At 46.7% G+C, this 17,939-nt stretch overlaps 2 protein-coding genes across 9 annotated transcripts in view; both read left to right on the plus strand.

Moving 5' to 3' along the window:
- TMEM45B (transmembrane protein 45B) overlaps positions 1-1,308 on the plus strand; it is a 46,466-nt gene extending 45,158 nt beyond the window's left edge. For all 4 annotated transcript variants that reach the window (XM_063417712.1, XM_063417714.1, XM_063417713.1 and 1 more), the window contains one exon: positions 618-1,308. In XM_063417712.1, the coding sequence (XP_063273782.1) occupies positions 618-735 (118 nt within the window). In that variant the 3' untranslated portion in view covers positions 736-1,308. The remainder of the gene's footprint in view (positions 1-617) is intronic.
- A 141-nt stretch (positions 1,309-1,449) lies between these two features.
- LOC134561075 (transmembrane protein 45B-like) lies at positions 1,450-12,068 on the plus strand. 5 transcript variants are annotated; one of them, XM_063417711.1, is made up of 6 exons: positions 1,450-4,504; positions 9,276-9,474; positions 9,740-9,952; positions 10,331-10,515; positions 11,128-11,273; positions 11,523-12,068. In XM_063417711.1, the coding sequence occupies exons 1-6, from the start codon at positions 4,472-4,474 to the stop codon at positions 11,650-11,652; spliced, it is 906 nt and encodes a 301-aa protein (XP_063273781.1). In that variant the 5' UTR covers positions 1,450-4,471; the 3' UTR covers positions 11,653-12,068. The 5 variants fall into 5 exon arrangements, with proteins under 5 accessions (XP_063273781.1, XP_063273778.1, XP_063273777.1 ...); XM_063417708.1 differs by having other exon boundaries at positions 1,450-5,845; positions 11,128-11,661; XM_063417707.1 differs by having other exon boundaries at positions 11,128-11,661.
- The last annotated feature ends 5,871 nt before the right edge of the window (positions 12,069-17,939 follow it).

The raw sequence follows: 17,939 nt of genomic DNA on the forward strand, positions 1-17,939 counted from the left end.
ACTGGGGCAGGCCTGGGGGAGGCAGGGAGGGTGGGATGTCTGCAGTGAGGCAGATGTAACCCAGCCCTTCCTGCAGTACAAAATCACAGCTGAATAAGCAGTCCAAGACTGCTGCAGGTTTTAGGGCAGTTGAGTGCACAGAATGCAAAATAGTGTCATTGAGAGACACAGGCATTCAGTGGGGAGAAGTCAAACAACTGAGTCCTGGAGGTGCTCTTGGAAGTCACACTGCTTGTCTTCCTCTGCACTGAGTGCTGAAGTCAAACTTTAATTTGATAGAGACATCAAAGCATTACCAGGACTCCCTGACACTTCACCTCCTGCAAGGATTTCAAAGTGGTTGAAGGTCACTGAATTCTTAGAGGTACAAAACCTGAAACATTGCAGGCCCCAGTATGGCTTTTCCAAGGGGATGGGAAGATTATCCCACTTTAAGGGATGCTCTGAGGGATGCTATGTGAGCTACAGAATGGATAGTTCAGTCCATGCCATCAAATAGACTTTATACAGAACAGAAATCACTCAATCCCCCATCAATAGCATTTTAGGACCTCTAGAATGTGGGTTCTGGTGAGTGGGGATTTTTCTAGTAACAATTTATTGCTTCTGTGCTACAGCTGTCTGCAGAGGTTCTGGAGAGGCAGTGGAGAGCCCTACATTAACCTGGGGCTCCGGCAGCAGAAGTGTGACAGCAGCTCCCAAGCTGCCTTCTTGAACGGCTCTGATGAAGAATGAAGAGGGTGCAAACTCCTGCTCTAAATACATGAGAAGTCCTTTTTCCGGAAGAAACAAATCTAATGAAATATTTTAGTTTTGGAGAAGTGAGAGTTGCCCCCCTGGTGCTGCTGGGAGGAAGGCTGAGCACACAGAGGTGGCTGGCCTCCATCCATACCCAAACATCTCCAGCTCAGACACAGCTGGAAGTGATTTTGAGCCACAAAACAAAGCATGGAAATTCAAGATGACAAGATAACTTCATTCTGTGGGTTCCCTGGTGTGTTCCCATAGGGCTGGAGGGCATCCTTTGGCCAGCTGGCTTTTCCAAGAGCCTGGGGGCTTTGACCTGCCATGACTGAGTCAGGGAAATCTCCAGGCTGAGGTCACGCACCTCTATAGAGGGGCATCACCCCAAGGAGGACAAGTAAGAGAGTGTTGAATGTGAGATTATGGCAATTTTTGCAACACCAGGGCTTGATTGCACACAATACAGATGTTATTACTGAAGCTTTGAACTAAAGATGAGGTTTGTTAATTGTTTTCATGTTCACTTAAAGGCTGAGAGAGTAAATAAATGTGAAATAAAAATCCTCACTGACCTGCTTTTCTTAAATTTAAGACTGATAAATTATAGAGTGTGTAATGATAGGGTAGAAAAATCCATCTCTCAGACCTGCAAAGCCTGAAGGACTGCAAGATACACGACTATGCAGCAGGGATTCATGAAACGTCCCAGTTTTCTATTGAAAATAAACCCCCTCAGCTTGGAAAGCAAGATTAAACAGGCACATGGTTTGTTTATAGGCTGCCTTTACTAGCTAATTTCTTGCAAAAGGTGGCTGGAAATCTCGTAGACAGGAGGAAAATATGCTAGTAGTATGGGGATTTTAAAAAAAATATTTATATATACATATATATAAAAAATAAAATAACCACCAGCATAAGGTAAACTGCCATTGTTCATGTCTCAAACCCCAGGGCTGGAAGGATGCTCTGCACTGAGATCTTCTCCCTGCTGTGAGTGGGGGATGGATGACAGGAGATTTTTGTGCTCATGTTCATGGATGCACAGAAAAGCAGCTCCTGGCAGGTTCAAGGGAAGACAAAGCTCACCCTTTAACCCTTTTCCCCATGTGCAAAGAGCTGTCACAGACTATAGAGACTGCAGCCTAGATTTTATTGCTTATTAACAGTGCTATAAAGAATAGCTTTCCTTGAATGCCAGTTTTCCTGTATATCCACTGCTAGGCTGGTTTATTTTGCGTGGCTGGATACTGGGAGGTGCAAACAGACTGGGCATGATGAGAGTGAAGCAGCAGAGCTGCATCTCTGTAAATCCAGCTCATAACCTCACAGCTGGGTCTCATGAGTTGTAGCCACTGGACACGTGGAGCATTCTGTAGATATTTTTTTTTCTGCCAAAGCAGAATAGTTTTTCCAGACATCACAAATTCCTCTGGCTACTGTGAGGAGACACAACCCATTCTGCAGATGCCACCTGCTAATGGCAGAGCCCCCCCTGTGAGGAAGGGGACAAACCAGGTTAACAGGAGTGCTGCAGGACAGGGATGGGTTCATCGAAGAGCAAAAAGGCCTTCTGTGGTGCTCTGAATTGTTTCTGGTCTTTTGTGAATTATTTTATTTTAGGAAACAGCCCAAGCATCGCTACTCCCATGAAACAGCCAGGGGAGGGCAGCAGCTGCAGTTGGACCAGGGACGGATCCAAGCTGGATGCAGTCATCTTCCTCCTTCCCACCTCTGAAAGCCAGAGTTTTTTTCCATTCCAGGGCACAAATGAAATGAAAGCTGACTTTGGTTTTTAAAAGCATTGGGAGTGGGATAGGGTTTATTTAATTCTTCACAGCTCCTAATCAAGTAGCTGTCCCCTTTTCCCCCTCCTTTCTTTGGCCCCTGTTGCTGTATGGTGACAAAAGACCTTTTCCCTCCACAGCAGCCGCTGTCTGGAATAGTTTGTATTTGCCTCATTAACTCCCTGCTCCCACAAACATCCCAGGACTGTCAGCAAAGCACTCATTAATTTGTTTTCCAGCTCTGGAGCACATTCTTTTCCAAGGTATGAAGGTCAGCAAAGGAGGAGAGATCCAGCCTGTGATTAAGGAAGGAAATACAGTTTGGGTTCATTTCTGCATGAGAATTAATGATTTTCATTTCAACTAAAAACAGTTTGTAAATAGTTTAGGTACCCAAAAAGGTATGAAGGTGTCTGGATCAGTGGTACAGAGATGGTTTATTGTATAGAGGTGCAACCATACACCATCCTCATATTTATTTCTTGAGTGATGGATATTTTAGGACAGTCCTAGACAAAGACTTACTTTTTACACAACATTAATATCAAACAGTTGTTCTGGATCATGTTTTTCAGCATGTAATGTTTGGACTTGACAATCTTGGAGGTTTTCTCCAATCTAAACCATTCTATGATTCTGTAAGTTGAATTAAAAGTGTCTCTGTACTGGACCCATTGGCCATGCAGCTGGAGTGGGCTGGGGGTGTGTTTGTATCCATATCCACACTGATTTTATAAAGCACAGGATGCCCTTGGTGGTGTCTCAGGGATGTTTTTTTCTTGTGTAACTGTAGCCTAGTGTTTGATTTTGTCGCTCAGGTGTCCTGCTCATCCACGGCTGGAAGAAGCTGCTGATCCTACCCTTCTCTTACAAAGGAACCCAGACAACGCCCCCAAAACAGCCAAAGATCCTGGCAGCTGCTCTTCCTGTGGCCGGAAAGACAAACCCTTCATCAGAAGCCAGCACAGCCTATCCACGAGCCGCTCATTCCCAGGCAGAGATAGGATCAGGATCTCCCGCAGCCACCCCACACTGCCGCTTCTACGTGAGGCTGAAATGAAGGTGTAGCAGCAGAACAAGCACTGCCTCTGCTTTTACCACCTGCTTTACCTCCTGTTGCCTGTTTATGAAAGCTGGTGCTAGCATTCATCATCATCATCATCATCATAATAATACTTTGCACTTCCCAAACAACCATCCATCTGCAGCACTTGAGCTGCTGGCAAACCTTTAATTAGATTGTGCCTCCCACCACCCCCAGGAAGGAGACAAACATTATCACATTTTTTCATTAGCACTGAGGCTGTTGATGAACCTTCGGGAAGAAGATGTTGCAGTTATAGCTGAGAGAAAAAGAAAAAGTAAAAAATAAAAATATGAAATCAAATTTAATTCAAGATTTAGCTTGAGGAGCTGGAGAGGGTCTAACACAGCTCTGCCACCCTCAGTCTTCTCCTAGGAGTAAGAAGGGGTATATTCCCTAAGGAACTGAAATGGAATCACATCCGTTTGTGCCCACACTGATTCTAGCATGCATGGAGTGTCAGTGACCTGCTAGAGGATTTGGGGGATTTTCTATCTTTTCTCCCAACCACTTGTCAGAGTTAAATCCTCATTTTTCTCATGAGGATGGTTTAAAAGAAACCTCCTTTTCTCAAAGACACTGAAAACTTCTTTCACTGTCTGTAACTTAAGTCACCCTTTTCATAGAAGCTTTCTCTCTGCCCTTTACTCTTCACTGGCCCTTTATGGAAAAAGGCACATTGATCCTCTGTGTAGATACTTTCCAGCTGGGCCTTGTTTCCTCCTGTCACTCTCCAGCTGCTGCACTCCTGCCTCACTTTTCCCCACTTTCTCCAAGGGTTTTACTCTTCTGGCTCTTTGGGGTAGAGGTGGGTGGTTGCAGGAAAGAAAATTGAGCTGAAAGAGGTCCCCTTCAGCAGATGGTGCTGCTGCTTTCTTTCCCAGCAAACAAGGTATGTTTTTTGTCCTACATTATTTTCAGGGGTAAGTCTGTAAGGAAGAACTGTGAGGGTATATTTCTCCCTATGCTTGTATTTAATGTTTAAACATGTTCCTAAGCCTAAGCTTGAGTGAAACTGCATTTGTGGAATTTGCTACTGAGGGCTTCCCAGGACCCTTCTGCAGGTGTACTCCTCCCTGTTCCACTCATGCTGCTTCTCAGGCACCGTTGGAAGTGAGCAGTGATGGGTGTACAGCACAGCCTCTTATTTTCCTTCCTTCCTTCCACTTGATATGAAGATAATGGGAATAAAAGGCTCCTGGCTATGGCTTGGTGTCTTTTCTGGCTGTGCTGGACCACAGCCCATCACCCTGGGGAGGCTGCTTTGCTTCCGTGCTACTCCAGCCTTGGGTTTCTGTGGGGTGCTGGCTCACATGTGTGGCTCTGGGCAGGGCTGGTCCTGCAGGTTTGCTTGGGGTGGGTTTGGCAACACGAGGGAGAGAAATACACAGCTTCCTAGGAGAACTGCTGGATTGGGAATGTGACTGCCCCAGGGTAAGGGGCTTGGGCAGTGCTCTGGGGTGATACTGAATATTTCTGCACCATCCCCTTGATGCTGTGGAAGGACATGGGAACACGCAGGTGGCCTGAGGTGTTTATTTGCACTGCTCATCTCTGCAGCCATCAGAGGGATGGGCAGCAGCTTCGATGTGTTTTGTATCTGTTGTTGCTTGGTGAAGTGTTGTGTATTAGAGAGGAAAAAAGGAGTGGAAACTGCTGTGTCTTGCCTGCCCATCTTTGCGGGGAGAGAGGGCCATGGCCCCACACTTCTCAGCTGCTGTGGGCTGAGAGGTGAAGTTCACAGGGGCTCTGCTCTGGTTTGCAAGTTCCTGGCCCAAAATCTCCTGTCCTCAGGCAAGTTTTATAAGACTGGACCCCCTGAAAGGGTTATGGTGTCCCTGGCAACCCAGTTCACAGATACCCAGCAGAGCCCTGCCAGGCCTTGCTGCCACCTCATCTCCTCTTAGCTCTTTCCCCAGTCATCCCCAACCCGATCCTAACAGCTGAATGTACATGGTTGCCATGGGAACAGGAACTGGCTGCTTATCCTGATTTTTGTGGCTACCTCCAGGAGAGTTGTTGGCTGTTTTTTTAACAGCAGACAGGAGGTGGCCCAGGTTGTGAAAGGTGGTTGACTCAAGGTACTTTGAACTGGCCCACGGGATGTTCAGCTCCAAACATCCTGTCTGAGCGACACCTCCCTGTGGTGGCTTCTCTCTTTATCTGCCTCTTCTGAGTAATAACCTCCTTGCTGACACATCTGGAGAGGGAGAAGGACAGGCAGGAGTCACAGGTAAACTCTTCCATCCATAGTTGGTGAGCTGTGCCGTGGGATGGACATGGAACTTGGAAAGAAGGGACGTGGGGAGAACATCCATGAGAGACAAAGGTTCAGTGTGGCGACAGCTGTGGGTGAGGCTAGTGGAAGTGGTTCTGATGGTGCCAGAAATCTCTGTGTTTAGCCCATTTTTAGGGGAGCTATTGTGGTTTGAGCTGCATTGTAGCAGAGGATGTGAGGATTGTTCAGCCTGAAGAGGAGAAGGCTCTGGGGTGCCCTTAGAGCCCCTTGCAGTGCTTAGAGGGGCCCCAAGAGAGCTGGAGAGGGACTCCTGGGGTGTCAGGACAAGGGGAATGGCTTCCCACTGCCAGAGGGCAAGGTTAGATATTGGGATATTCAGAGGAAATCCTTCCTGTGAGGATGGGGAAGCCCTGGCACAGGGTGCCCAGAGAAGATGTGACTGCCCCATGCCTGGAAGTGTCCAAGGATGGAGAAGGAGTCACAAAGAGAAAACCCTCCCCATGTCTGCGGCCAGGTGCTGAGCTTGCCCTCTACACACAAGTTGGCTGTCAGGAGCTTGTAGGGAATGCTGGTGTATCCAGAGAGACAGCAGGAATCCCCTCCACTGGAGCAGGGGGGGTCAAAGTCATGGACAGTGATGGATCTGGAGCTGCAATGGCTCCAGGAGAGCCTGTCAGGTTGGGCAGGAATGCTGTCCTTCCCAAGCTGAGCCTGAGGAGGCTGTGAGCAGGCAGGCATGGCTCTGGAAGGACAGCAGGCAGCTCCCAGATGGTGATTAAGCAGGAGCATCACAGCCTGGAAGCTGTGGAGGGAGAAGGGCAGCTCAGGTAATAACTTCTGTCTGCAGCCATATTTCAAGTGCTCTGACAGACAGACCAGCTCTCAGGAGGAATAAATAACCTAGTGTCTCTGCTCTTTCCTGGCTGCCACTTATTTGGAGCTAAATGAGCTTTTATGTGAGCATGGGCTCCAAAGCTGGAGTGGGGGAAGTCAGAGATGTCAGGGTTGGGTTTGTTGGGCTGGTCAAGGGGCTCTGTGAATGTGGGGTGGTTATTCTTCTGTGCTTCAAGTATGTGAGCTGTGCAAGTGACTGTTGCTTGGAAACATCTGCTTTTTCTGCAGAATAGTGGCTGTTTTATAAAAGGAGGTGGGTAGGGTTTTTTCTGAGGTTGTTTGTTTGTTTGTTTTATTTTGGTTTTATTGTGATTGAGTGAGTGAGTTGCATGCAAACTTCTGCTTATCTGATGGTGCTTTGGGACATCTCTGCTACAAGAGGAATGACCCAGGACATGGCTGCATTCTTGCAAGTGTGCAAGGCCAGGCTGGATGGGGCTTGGACCAAGCTGGTCCAGTGGAATATGTCCCTGCCCAGGCAGGGAGTTGGAATGAGATGAATTCTAAGGTCCCTTTCAGCCCAAACCATTTTGGGATCTGTGGTGGCTGTTGAAGGGCTGTTTCCAGTTGCTGGGAAGCAAAGACTCAAGACAACTCCCCAAAGCCTTGCTGGATTGGGCTGCAGAGGGGTTGTGAAGCAAGAGGATCCCTGGCACTGCAGGGAGGAGTGAGGCTGCTCAGCTGGGGAGAGGGATGGTCAGGCTAGGAGATTCCAGGGATAGCTCTGAGCCAGTGGATTGGGTGTGCTGGTAACTCAGGCCAAGAGGGAGATGGCAAGTGTGGGGTGACAGATCCCTGGGTTAACCCCAGATGCTGGCATGGCCTGGAGCAGCCTCTGGTGCTGCAGGTGGGACACGTTTGTCATTCCTGGGCTCTGGGATGTCTCTGCTCTCCTTCTCTGCTCCATTTCATCATGTCACATTAACATTCCTGACACGTCTCTTAATCAGGGTGTGCTCCAGCTTCAGGCTGTTGTCCTTGCAGTCACAGTAGGACAATGGTAAAATTTGGTTATATATCAGTTTGGTTATATAGCAGTTGTGCTATGCTTATATGTGCTTTATTGTTAGTCACTTTGGATGTAGATATCTATGCAAGGAAGAAAGGTGCCCTGGCCGGGGGTGCCCAGGGTGTAATCAAGAAAGATGTGGGTTCTCCTGGGATATCAGCCACCTCACCCTAATGCAGACAACCAAAATAGAGCAGAGAGACATCCCTGATCCCCAGCTCCTGGATTTCTCAGCTACCTGAAAGGCTGTTTAGTAATTTCCATCCTGAAAGGAAACCTTAGCTCAGGTTTAATTTTGAGCCTTTCCCAGATTGCCTGTGACCCAGAGATGCAAAGAATGACAATGGTTTCTACAATCCAATCATGCGTTTGCCACACAGAGCTGAGCCAGTCTGACCCATGCCAGCTCTGCAGCCATAACCCAACCTAGAACACCTTGCAGAGCTCTCCCTCACCTCAGGCACTTGCCATGCCACATCCTACCCTTGTTTTGCAGTGCCTAATTACTTTCTAGCGTGGGAGGACTTGGAGAACGTGCTGGAGTTGTTCATCCAGCCTTTGTGATTTGCTTTGGTATTTATAAACACAATGAGGATGTGATCTGTGATGCAAGGGCAGGTTGGTGTGGAAGCTTTGGGATGAGTAATGCCTTCCTCGGTGCACATCCCAGCTGCAGAAAAGGCCAGGAAAGCTTATGAGGAGGAGAAAAGTGAGTCCTCCTTAGGTGGTGGAAGCGTACAGAGAGCAAGGAGAGAGGTCTTTCTGGAGGGAACGACACCATCCCCAGGTAAAACCATGCTAGAAACAGTTAGATCATTATTTATTCTTTTCTGTGCTTGCTACTCTGGGATTTTTCTGAGGAATTTTGGTATAGGCTGAAATACTTTGCAGGACATAAATTTGCTGTACCTTTGCTCCTCTCCATCCTTCTTGGTTGGTACTCTGGCATTGATCTGACCTGTTCAAGGCTTTTTTTATGCTTTTAGTCTTCGAGCTCTTCCTATGGAGAGGAAATGTCTTGTGTCAAATCACCACTTGTGTGCCACACAAAGGTTGTGTGGAATATGCATGAGGCTCTTTTTCCAAATGTTTAATGATTCCTGGGCTGCCTCCTCCTGCACAGCCCAGATAAGTCTTCACTGGCAGGAGCTCCTAATCCAGCACGAGATTCACACCCTGGTAATTGCCTAGTTTGGAGCAAGTCTGTTGTCTAAGGAAATAATTGTCATTTTGCTCTTTATCAGTAAAACTTTGCTGTGTTTCCTCTTCCAATAGCAGTTACGCTTTCTTGGGCACTACTGTATTGTTTTTTTGGTATGAAGTCCTGATGATTTTATGTGCAGCCACTTAAATATATATATACACACACAGACACAGTGATGCAGAGTGGCAGCTTCCCTGTGCTGATATCACACTTCTGGTATTCCCTGTTTGCAGCTGGGCCATGTGCACCTGCTCTGTCAGGATGTGGATCCTTGGGGATGCTTTAGGTTGGTCCTCAGGCCCTGTTTGTCCTTGCAGGTCCAGGGAATGAGCCCGATGCCACCAAGTTTCCTGGGCAGCGCCCTCCGGGGCACTTTCCTCTTCGCCTGTGGCCTGTGGTGGTCGGTGCGGTACCCCCTGAGGTACCTCAGGAGGAAAGGGGACGCTGAGGGCCAGCAGGGCCGCGGACACACAGAGGTCTTTGAGGGCACGGTCAAAGCTCTCCTTTCTCTAGTAGGTAAGAGAGGGTGATGATGAGTCTCTGCCCCAGTATCTGCCAGAACAGCAGCAACTCTCTCCCACAGCACTGGGCGTGTTTGTAGTGGGAAACATCTGGCAAGGGAGGGCCTGGGGACATGCCTGTGGCACGCCCTGGGATGAGGAGCTTGCTCTTGTTCTCCTGGGCAAACACCACTGTGGCACCACGCCTGCAAAGCAACGTTTGTTCGGGCTTGTCATTTCCCTGTGTGTAAGGAAAAGTGACCTTTCCTCTTTTTGCCCAGGGATACTGGTGGAGCAGTTTGTCCCCACTGGTCCCCACCTGCAGCTGTACAGCCCCAAGACGCAGAGCTGGACTGACCTCACCCACTGGCACTACTCCACCATCTACCTCTTCTTCCTCCTCTCCGGTGTCACAGACGTGCTCACGCACTCCTCGCTCAAGCTGCCTCCTGGCTTGGACCGGCTCTCGCTGTCCCTGGCTCTGCTTGTGGAAGGTGAATTGCACCTGGTTCTAGGGGAGGAGGGAACGTGGAATAAGGAATTGTTGCTGTGCTCATGGGTCAACCAAGGTGGAGGGATGACACCTTTTTGTAACTCCAGAGTGAGAGAGCTGCTAGCCACCAGAAGCACTGATCCGTCAAGCATCCCCTGTGGCATCCAGCTGTGGCTGGATCCATATTTGTGAGGAGCAGAGAGGGCCATTTGTCACATAGCCAGTGCCATTGTGCATCCACACCCCTTCCAGGTCTGCCTTTGTGGCGCTCAGACTGCCCTGGAATTGTCACACCATGAGCACGGCAACAAATGATGATTTTTTTAAAAGAGAACAAATCCCAGAGTGTCCTTTGCTAACACAAGGTGGATCTTGGCAGGTTTGCTCTTCTGTTTCCGTGACTACAGCAATGCTGTGCTGGACCAGCACCTCCACTCCCTGCTGGCCATTGCCATCTTTGCCGGAGCCCTCTGTGCCCTCCTAGAGGTGTTCCTCCGAGACCATATCATCCTGGAGACCTTCAGGACCAGCTCCTTTCTTCTCCAGGGCTCTTGGCTTTGGCAGGTCAGTGTGTATCCAGCATTCTCCTCAGATCTTTGCACCCAAGAAGGAAATGCAGTGGGGCTGCTCTGCCCCTTTAGGTACATCAAAAGTTTTTGGGGTTAAACTTGTAGGCTGTTCAAATATCTTTGTAAATAAGAAAAGGAAATGAGGCTCAGTGCCAGAGCTGCCATCGTGAAGAAGCGCATGTGTAACGTGGCAGCATGGACAGACCTGGAAATGAATGGAAAATGGAAATCGGAGCCCACAAGGGAAGGAAACCATAATCATTAATTTTTATTAATTTTATTAGGTCCACTTTCTTCCTCTGTTTGTTCCAAGTAACTGGAAACATCTGGAAATCTCTCAGCTTCTGGCATAGGGGGAACTGCACTGACTGGCAATGTCACCTTTTTCCAGGATGCTGGACTTGCACTGCAAGCCCTAAGGATTATCTGCAGAGAATCCATCTCCTCCTGACACCCTTGTGTCAGTGGCTGGGGAAGCCAAAGGCAGTGCCCCAGGTGTTACTTGGGGTTATGGTGCCTCCACAGTCAGCTGCAGCAGGTGGGCTAAAATCAGGAGGAAAATGGGAAGGATGTTCTGAAGCTTGACTTATTTTTCATCTGTGACCAGATTGGGTTTGTGCTGTCCCCTCCATGGGGAGGACCAGGCTGGGATCAGAGCAACTCCAGCAACCTCTTGTTCCTCACCATGTGCTTCTGCTGGCACTACATGGGTGCTCTCGCCGTTGTGGCCACCAATGCTGCCATATCCCGCTGGTATGAGGGGGTCCTGGCACAGTGCATGGGCTGGGGTGGCCAAGAGCAATACTCAGAGCCAATAGTAGGCTGGGAAATCCATGCTCCAGTGTGTCCTGGGATAAGGAGTGTGGTGTCCATGTGTGCACGGCTTGGCTGGAAAGGGCGGGCTCCAGGCCACCATGGAGCAGCCTTCCCAAGCAGGGTGGGGTGAGCCGGTGGCTCTCACTACCCACAAGTCCCTGACCATTGTCACTGTCTCTCCTGCAGCTGCAATGAGTCCTGCCAGCTGAAATTTGGGGACATTGACGTGGAGTTGGACTGTGGCTTGTGCCTGCACAGAGGGAAGAAGAGCTCCAGTGGTGCCTTGCTGCCGGAGAGCAGCTCGGATGACAAATGAGGCTCTGGTGGGCATGGAAATCTCTTCCCTGATGGTTTGGAGCTCTTGAGAAGAGGTTTTTAATTACTCTTGATAAACTACAGTGCACATGACGGTGGAGCATCAGAAGTAGAGGCAGGACCCTGAGGCAGAGCATGGCAGGGGATGCAAAGGCTTTTCTTGTGCATCCCTTTGGTAGCCACGAGTTCTTAATTCTCTGAGCTGCAGCTCAGGCTGCAGACTGCAGGACTGGTTTGCTGTTGGAGTCCAACTGCTGTGGCAAATCTGACTATGTTACTTTTCCCCTTCTTCCTCAGAAGGGAGCCAAGCCAGCATTCAAAGCTCATGGTGGCTGTCGCTCACTCTGGTGTTAATGGAAAGTGTTTTGTACAAAGCTGAATGTACAGAGTATCTGATCACCAATAAAGTGCTTTAACACATCTCCTCCATGGGTCTCTTGAACACCATGCTGCAGGCTAAGGCAGTGTTGGCTTCAAAAGGGTTTGGATGGTGGATAAAATATCTGAGGGGAAGGACTGTGTCTGATTTGTTATGGACAAATCTGCCCAGGGAATGGGCAGTGGATGGAAAAGACAGAGGGTAGCTGCTCTCCTGCTTGTTTATCATCAGAAACTGAGTTAGGCACGTGAGGCAGGGGTCTGGCGTTCCTGGAAGATGGGGTGTTTGCTGGGCAGAGGGCTTGGCTGAAGGAGATACCCTTGAAGAAAAATGATGGTTTCAGCTGGCTGGGGGTGGGTGTGTGAATGGTCTTGGTAAGTCTCTGAGAGCCCTGCAGAGATCTCAGTTTTTCTCCAAGTTTTTATTTATTCCCCCCTTGGAGCTGGTCACTTCCAAACAAAACCTTCCAGTTAGGGGTGTCTGCCTTGCTGTTGGGGGTTCCCCATTTGTTTGCAGCAGAACAGTGTGGGGAGATCCTTCCTGGGGGGAGATCGAGAACAAAACCGAACTTAAAAGATAGCATTTGGAGGATTAGTGCAAGAACATCACTAATTATTGTCCCAAAGTTCATCATCAGCATCTAAAATGTTTGTGCCATGCCCTTGGCTGAGGGCTGGGCGGGGTAAACAGGGGAGCACAAACAGCATTGCTTTTATTATCTTCCAATACTTTTACTGTATTCCCCTAAGAAATGCAAGAGCCAGTTTAGTCTGAACACATCCCTGCTGTGCTGCACAGGCTGGGAGGAAAGAAATATTCCCCCTGGCTCAAAGCAGTTGCAATTCCCAGCTCCATGGAAGCTCCCTGGAAGAGTGAGTACTGCCTATTTAATTTTTTTTATTTTCAATTTTATTTTTATTTTTGTATTTTATTCTTACATTTTCTGCTTTTGGAGCAGGGCTGGAAGAAGATCAATGCTTTGTGTCCAGAAAAAAAAGCCTTGAGGAGCAAAAAAAACCAAGTAAGTGCAGTATTTTGGGCTCCCACGTTTGGCACCCAAACACAGAGGATGGTTAATTTGGATTCTGGAGCAGACTGTCTTCCTGAGCAGTGGTTTCTCCAGGATCTGGTTGCCTTTAAGTTGGGCTGATGTGGATCTCCAGTACTGGAGTGAGAGCTTGTATTGTGCTCCGTGGAGGTGATGTGCTCCCGTTGTTAATAATCCTCCTGGGACTAGAATTAGGGCCATTGTGTCATTTTGTTATTGACTGGCTGCCACTAAGGGGAGGCTCAGTGCAGAGGTTACAACCTGGTGAACTGAGCTTGGATTGAAAAGAAGGGGAAAAACAATCTCTTTCCCCTTTGATCAACTGATGTCACTTTTTTCCTCGGTTGTTTTTTTTTTTTCCCTGCCCAAATGTTATCTTTGCAGTGCTGAATCTTTTGCTGAGGGTTTTGCTGCATAAAATGTTGGTTTTGTTGGTGATATTTCTTCTTTCTTTGAATAAATATAAGTAAGAGCAAATAGTAATCATCCTGCTGTGTGTTTTAACGGGTTTGAGGGGATCACACTCCAAGCCCAAAAGGGTTTCTTTGAACAGGGCACCCAAAATTACCTGTTACAATGTTAGGTGACAGAGCTGCCTCACATTTGAGGTATGACTAATGTTCATCATGTCAGTAGAGTAGAAAGAAGACATGAGGTTGTTGAGGCTGTGGCTATGTTTGTTGAACAGTTCCCAGCTAGCCTGGGTGGGATTGATATTTCCTGTAACATCTTCTCTCCCAGTGAAGCCTGAAGGGAATAAAACTCATTGAGTAGAGTCAGCCAATGGCCGGGGGTTGGAACGAGATGATCTTTAAAATACCTTTTAACCCAAACCATTCTGGGATCCCATGACTGGACAAGGTGCAAGTGATCAGTAAAGTCCCCACTGTCCACCCAAAACGATTGCTGGTCATGTGCTGTGGACACAGGCAACCCTGAAATAGGTGGGAGCTGGGCACATGCCCCACTGCAGTCCCTGCCTCTCCAAGGTGGGTTAGGATGTGTGTCTGGGTGAGTTTAATTACTGGGGACCTCATTATTTATCATGCACAGACCTGACTGATGCTGTTCCTGTTATTTTCTGACAGAACACTGAATTCCTTGTGTAGCTCCTGTGGTCTGTCTGCACTGTTGGTCCCCAGGGAGATGCAGAGATGTGGATGATATTTTTTTTTCCATGTCGTGGGCTGTGATTCCCTGAAAATACCTTGGCCAGAAAGCAATGCTGTGTCTCTTTGTTTTTCCACACATTGTTAAGCTTTAAACAATGCTGCACAAGCCAGGATCTAAGGTAATTCTTACCTGCATTTTACCTTTTTTCTTGCCTGTTGGCACACAGAAACACTAAGACTGGTGGCTTTGATGACAAATATTCTCTGCTGCTCATTTAAATTTGGAGAATTGATCGAGGTATCCAGAACACATGTGCTGAAGTGTCTGGAAGGACACTCCAGATTAAATTCACAAGTTGTCTCACACCAAGGGCTGGGAGAATGTCAAGTTTTCCCATTTCCACAAATCCTCTGCTGCTGGTAAACGCCAGAAACAGGTTTTTATCCTGGAGAAACTGGCCATAGAAGCCTTTAGAGGATGGCTGGGTGTAATTTGGATATCTTCTTGCCTCAGCCAGAGGGAAGAGAAACTTCTTGAGACCATATGGAAAAGTGCTGCTTTATAGACCTCAGTACTCAGATCTGTATGCAAAACCTTTTACTGTCGTTGCTGAGAGGTTTGCTGGAGATTCATGGTTTGAAGAGTTGAAATCAGCACTTTCAGCACCACTAAAATCTATTGTTTCAGCTTAATTACTTAACTTAGCTTCCAAACTTAGTGCAATTGCTGTTCAGAAGACAATTGGATTTTCTAGGTCACTCATCTCTTACAGAACTTATAATTTTTCATTACTTTTTCTTCTTTTTTAAAAATCTTAATGCATTTCTTGCCTATTAACTCAAGTGATTTAAGAAAAAACTGTCAGCAGCACATGTTTATTTTCCTCTGAGGATGCACAACCTGGATCTCATCCAAGGCTGTGGTGAGGCTGCACCTCAAATTGTGTGCTCAGGTTTGGGTCCTCCACTACAAGGAAGACATCGTGGTGCTGGCGATTGTCCAGAGAAGGGAACAGAATTGGAAAAGTGCTGCCAAGGAGGGGAAGTTTTCCAGCTCTGGCAGGAGTAGTTTTCTTGGGAAGCTGAGGATTCTTGGATGTGCCTGGGTGGTGATCATGAAGTCTTTGGTGGAGAGGAGGCTGCTCCTGCTTCAAGGATGCTCTGGGTTCCCACAGGAGTTACACAGTGTAATAGGGGTGATACACCCATTGTTAATTATTAATATATTTCCACTGTACTCCGTGAAACTTCAGACCACCAAACAGTTTGCTGAAAGAGTGTGTATGATGAGATGCTCAAATATAATGGATCTTAAGAGTTAGAGTAGCATTATTGAAAAATATACAGTTTTCCCCTGGATGTATCATCTGTGTAATCTCTTAGTACTCACATGACTCACCTCTTTCCTTACATGTCTATGAATTCCTGGTAGGTGTTTCTTTTCCCAGCACTGCTTTGAAAATAGATACCAGTGACTGTGTTTTGTGGGGGGAAATAAAATTTTAAAATCCATGTGTGCCAATGTGTTTCACCAAACAAATTGTCCTGTTTAATAACCTTAATAATATTTATTTTCCCTTCAGGCCATGGGGAGGTTCATGCACTGTGTGAGTACTGAGGCTAGTGCCTGGTGGCTAACAGCTGGCCTGGAGGCCTCACAGTTATAAATAATTATAATTTTATAACATATATAACTAATTATATAATGACCCTAATGATATAACTCGACCAGTTTGAGCCATTGGGGAGCCAGTCTAGGCTGTTGGGGACATGGGCAGCCGTTGGCCAGTTATCCAGATGGCAACTGATTCAGCCCATCAGGACCAACCACATGGACTTTCAAGACTATTTAGGGAGAGCAGCACTCAGTAAGAGTTGGCTGTGGTCACATGAACTTCAGTGTGTTCCGTTGCCTTTCCCCGAAACTGCGCCATTTGTGTTGAGATGCCTCACTGTGCCCAGTTTCTGTTGGTTCTGTGACTTCACCTGGAGCATTCCTTTCAGCACAGTGGAGTCTGGTGAGATGGTTATTGCATGTGCTACTGATTTCCAGAAGGCAACTTGGAAACACCTTTGGTGTAACTGTTTAGATCTGGTGAACCTTTTGTCCTCACGAGGAGGAGGTGAGGAGAAACCTGAGCTCTGCTTTGGAGTCTCCAAAGAGGAGAAGCCTCTGCAACAGCCAGGCTTCTCTCTGCCTTCTTGCCTCAGTTTAAAGTTGGATATAAAGAAAGGTTTTTCTAATGCTTAATATCTTTATCCAGTACTTTCCTCTGGTTTGATTGTGTGTGCTGGGTAGAAATACCCAGATACAGTGATTCTGTGGTGGGGGCAGGAGTTACCTGGACTAAGAGATGAGTTACCTGTATTTGAACCATGAGCTGCCAGCACTACTTGGAAACCTAGCTTAAACCATCAATAGTGCAGCAAAACCTGGGAAAGCTGCTCTCCAGAGTGGCTGCTGGGTTGCTGAAGGAACAGCAGTTGCCTCTTGCTCACCTTGCTATACTGGTGATTTCAATTACCCCTCATTTCTCAGGGTTGTAATGTTAGAAAATAAAGTATGTAGTTCTTTCATTGATGTGTGAGTGTAGTAGAGAGGTGTTATTTGAATCTATCAAATAGCATTGTTTGTATTTGATTTGTAGCATATTTGTGATTCATCTGTTCTGCTGACCTGATGTGTTGCCCTGCAGTGCTCCATCAGCTGTTCCATCACCCGGTGAGTGCTGTCACTGCCATGAAAGGGTGGGGAAAAAAATGTTCTTTCTTTTAGGATTTAGGTGGTTCTTTTTTCCCCTCTCTGGGCTGCTGGCATCTAATGGACATGGTGCAGCTCTTGTTTCTTCCTTTGTCTCTTCCTCACTGGGAGACTCTATTTGCAACACAATGGACAAAACCCCACCTATTTCTTCAATTTATCAGAAAAATAATTCTACCTGGCCAAGCTGTGGCACAGCTCAGGTAAGGGCTGGGTCTTAACTACAACTTGGGCCCAAGCAGTGTCACAGAAACAGAAATTTTTGTTCTTAAATACATGTGAAACTGATTTAGTTTATCTTGAAATTGAAAATATTTGTTTTACATTGTGTAATGTTCTACACAAGGGCAGGAGTTTGAGTTTGTTTAGTTTTAAAGAGAATTTTAGTTAGATTTAAAAGAGGGTTTAGGGGTTTAAAAAGAGGGGATTTGGGGTTTAAAAGAGCAAGTTTAGGATTTAAAAGAGAGTCTTTTAGGTTTAAGGAGTTTTTTTGTATTGTGCTGTAGTTCTGCTTTAACCTAATGTTGTATCAAACATTTTTGTAACAGAAATGTTTGGAAGATGGGAGCAGAAAAGAAAAGTTGGCCCCAAATCCTTGTTGTTCCTAGGGATCCAATGAAGAATGGAAGATGCTTAGCTGCTGTTTTTAATTATTGACTGACAGAAAACTAAGTTACCATATACATATCTGTGTACAGTTTAAGTCTCCTGATGTTCTGTTGCAAATTCCAAGTAAAATTTGGATTTAATTGGCAAAATAAGAACTGGAAGTGCACTTCCCAGCTTAACTACAAGAGGCACAGCTGTAGAGTTTAATTAACCAACTGATTAATTATCACTTGAGCACATGGATTACTTGATTGAGCTTCTGTAGAAACCAGGTTTATATTTTAGACCATATATTTTTATTTATTTATTTATTTTTATTTTAGACCATTATATTTTTTATTTTTAGACCATATATTTTATATTTGAGCTGAAGCCTCTC

The sequence above is a fragment of the Prinia subflava genome, chromosome 22, assembly GCF_021018805.1.
Source record: "Prinia subflava isolate CZ2003 ecotype Zambia chromosome 22, Cam_Psub_1.2, whole genome shotgun sequence".
NCBI classification, from domain to species: Eukaryota; Metazoa; Chordata; class Aves; order Passeriformes; family Cisticolidae; genus Prinia; species Prinia subflava.

What these genes read in the sequence shown, in the direction of transcription:
- LOC134561075 (XM_063417707.1), top strand. Translation starts at nt 4,472, where the DNA reads ATGGTGCTGCTGCTTTCTTTCCCAGCAAACAAG. An exon ending in CCTGGCTCTGCTTGTGGAAG is followed by an intron (nt 9,953 to 10,330) that starts GTGAATTGCACC and finishes GGATCTTGGCAG; the next exon opens with GTTTGCTCTTCTGTTTCCGT. An exon ending in AGGGCTCTTGGCTTTGGCAG is followed by an intron (nt 10,516 to 11,127) that starts GTCAGTGTGTAT and finishes ATCTGTGACCAG; the next exon opens with ATTGGGTTTGTGCTGTCCCC.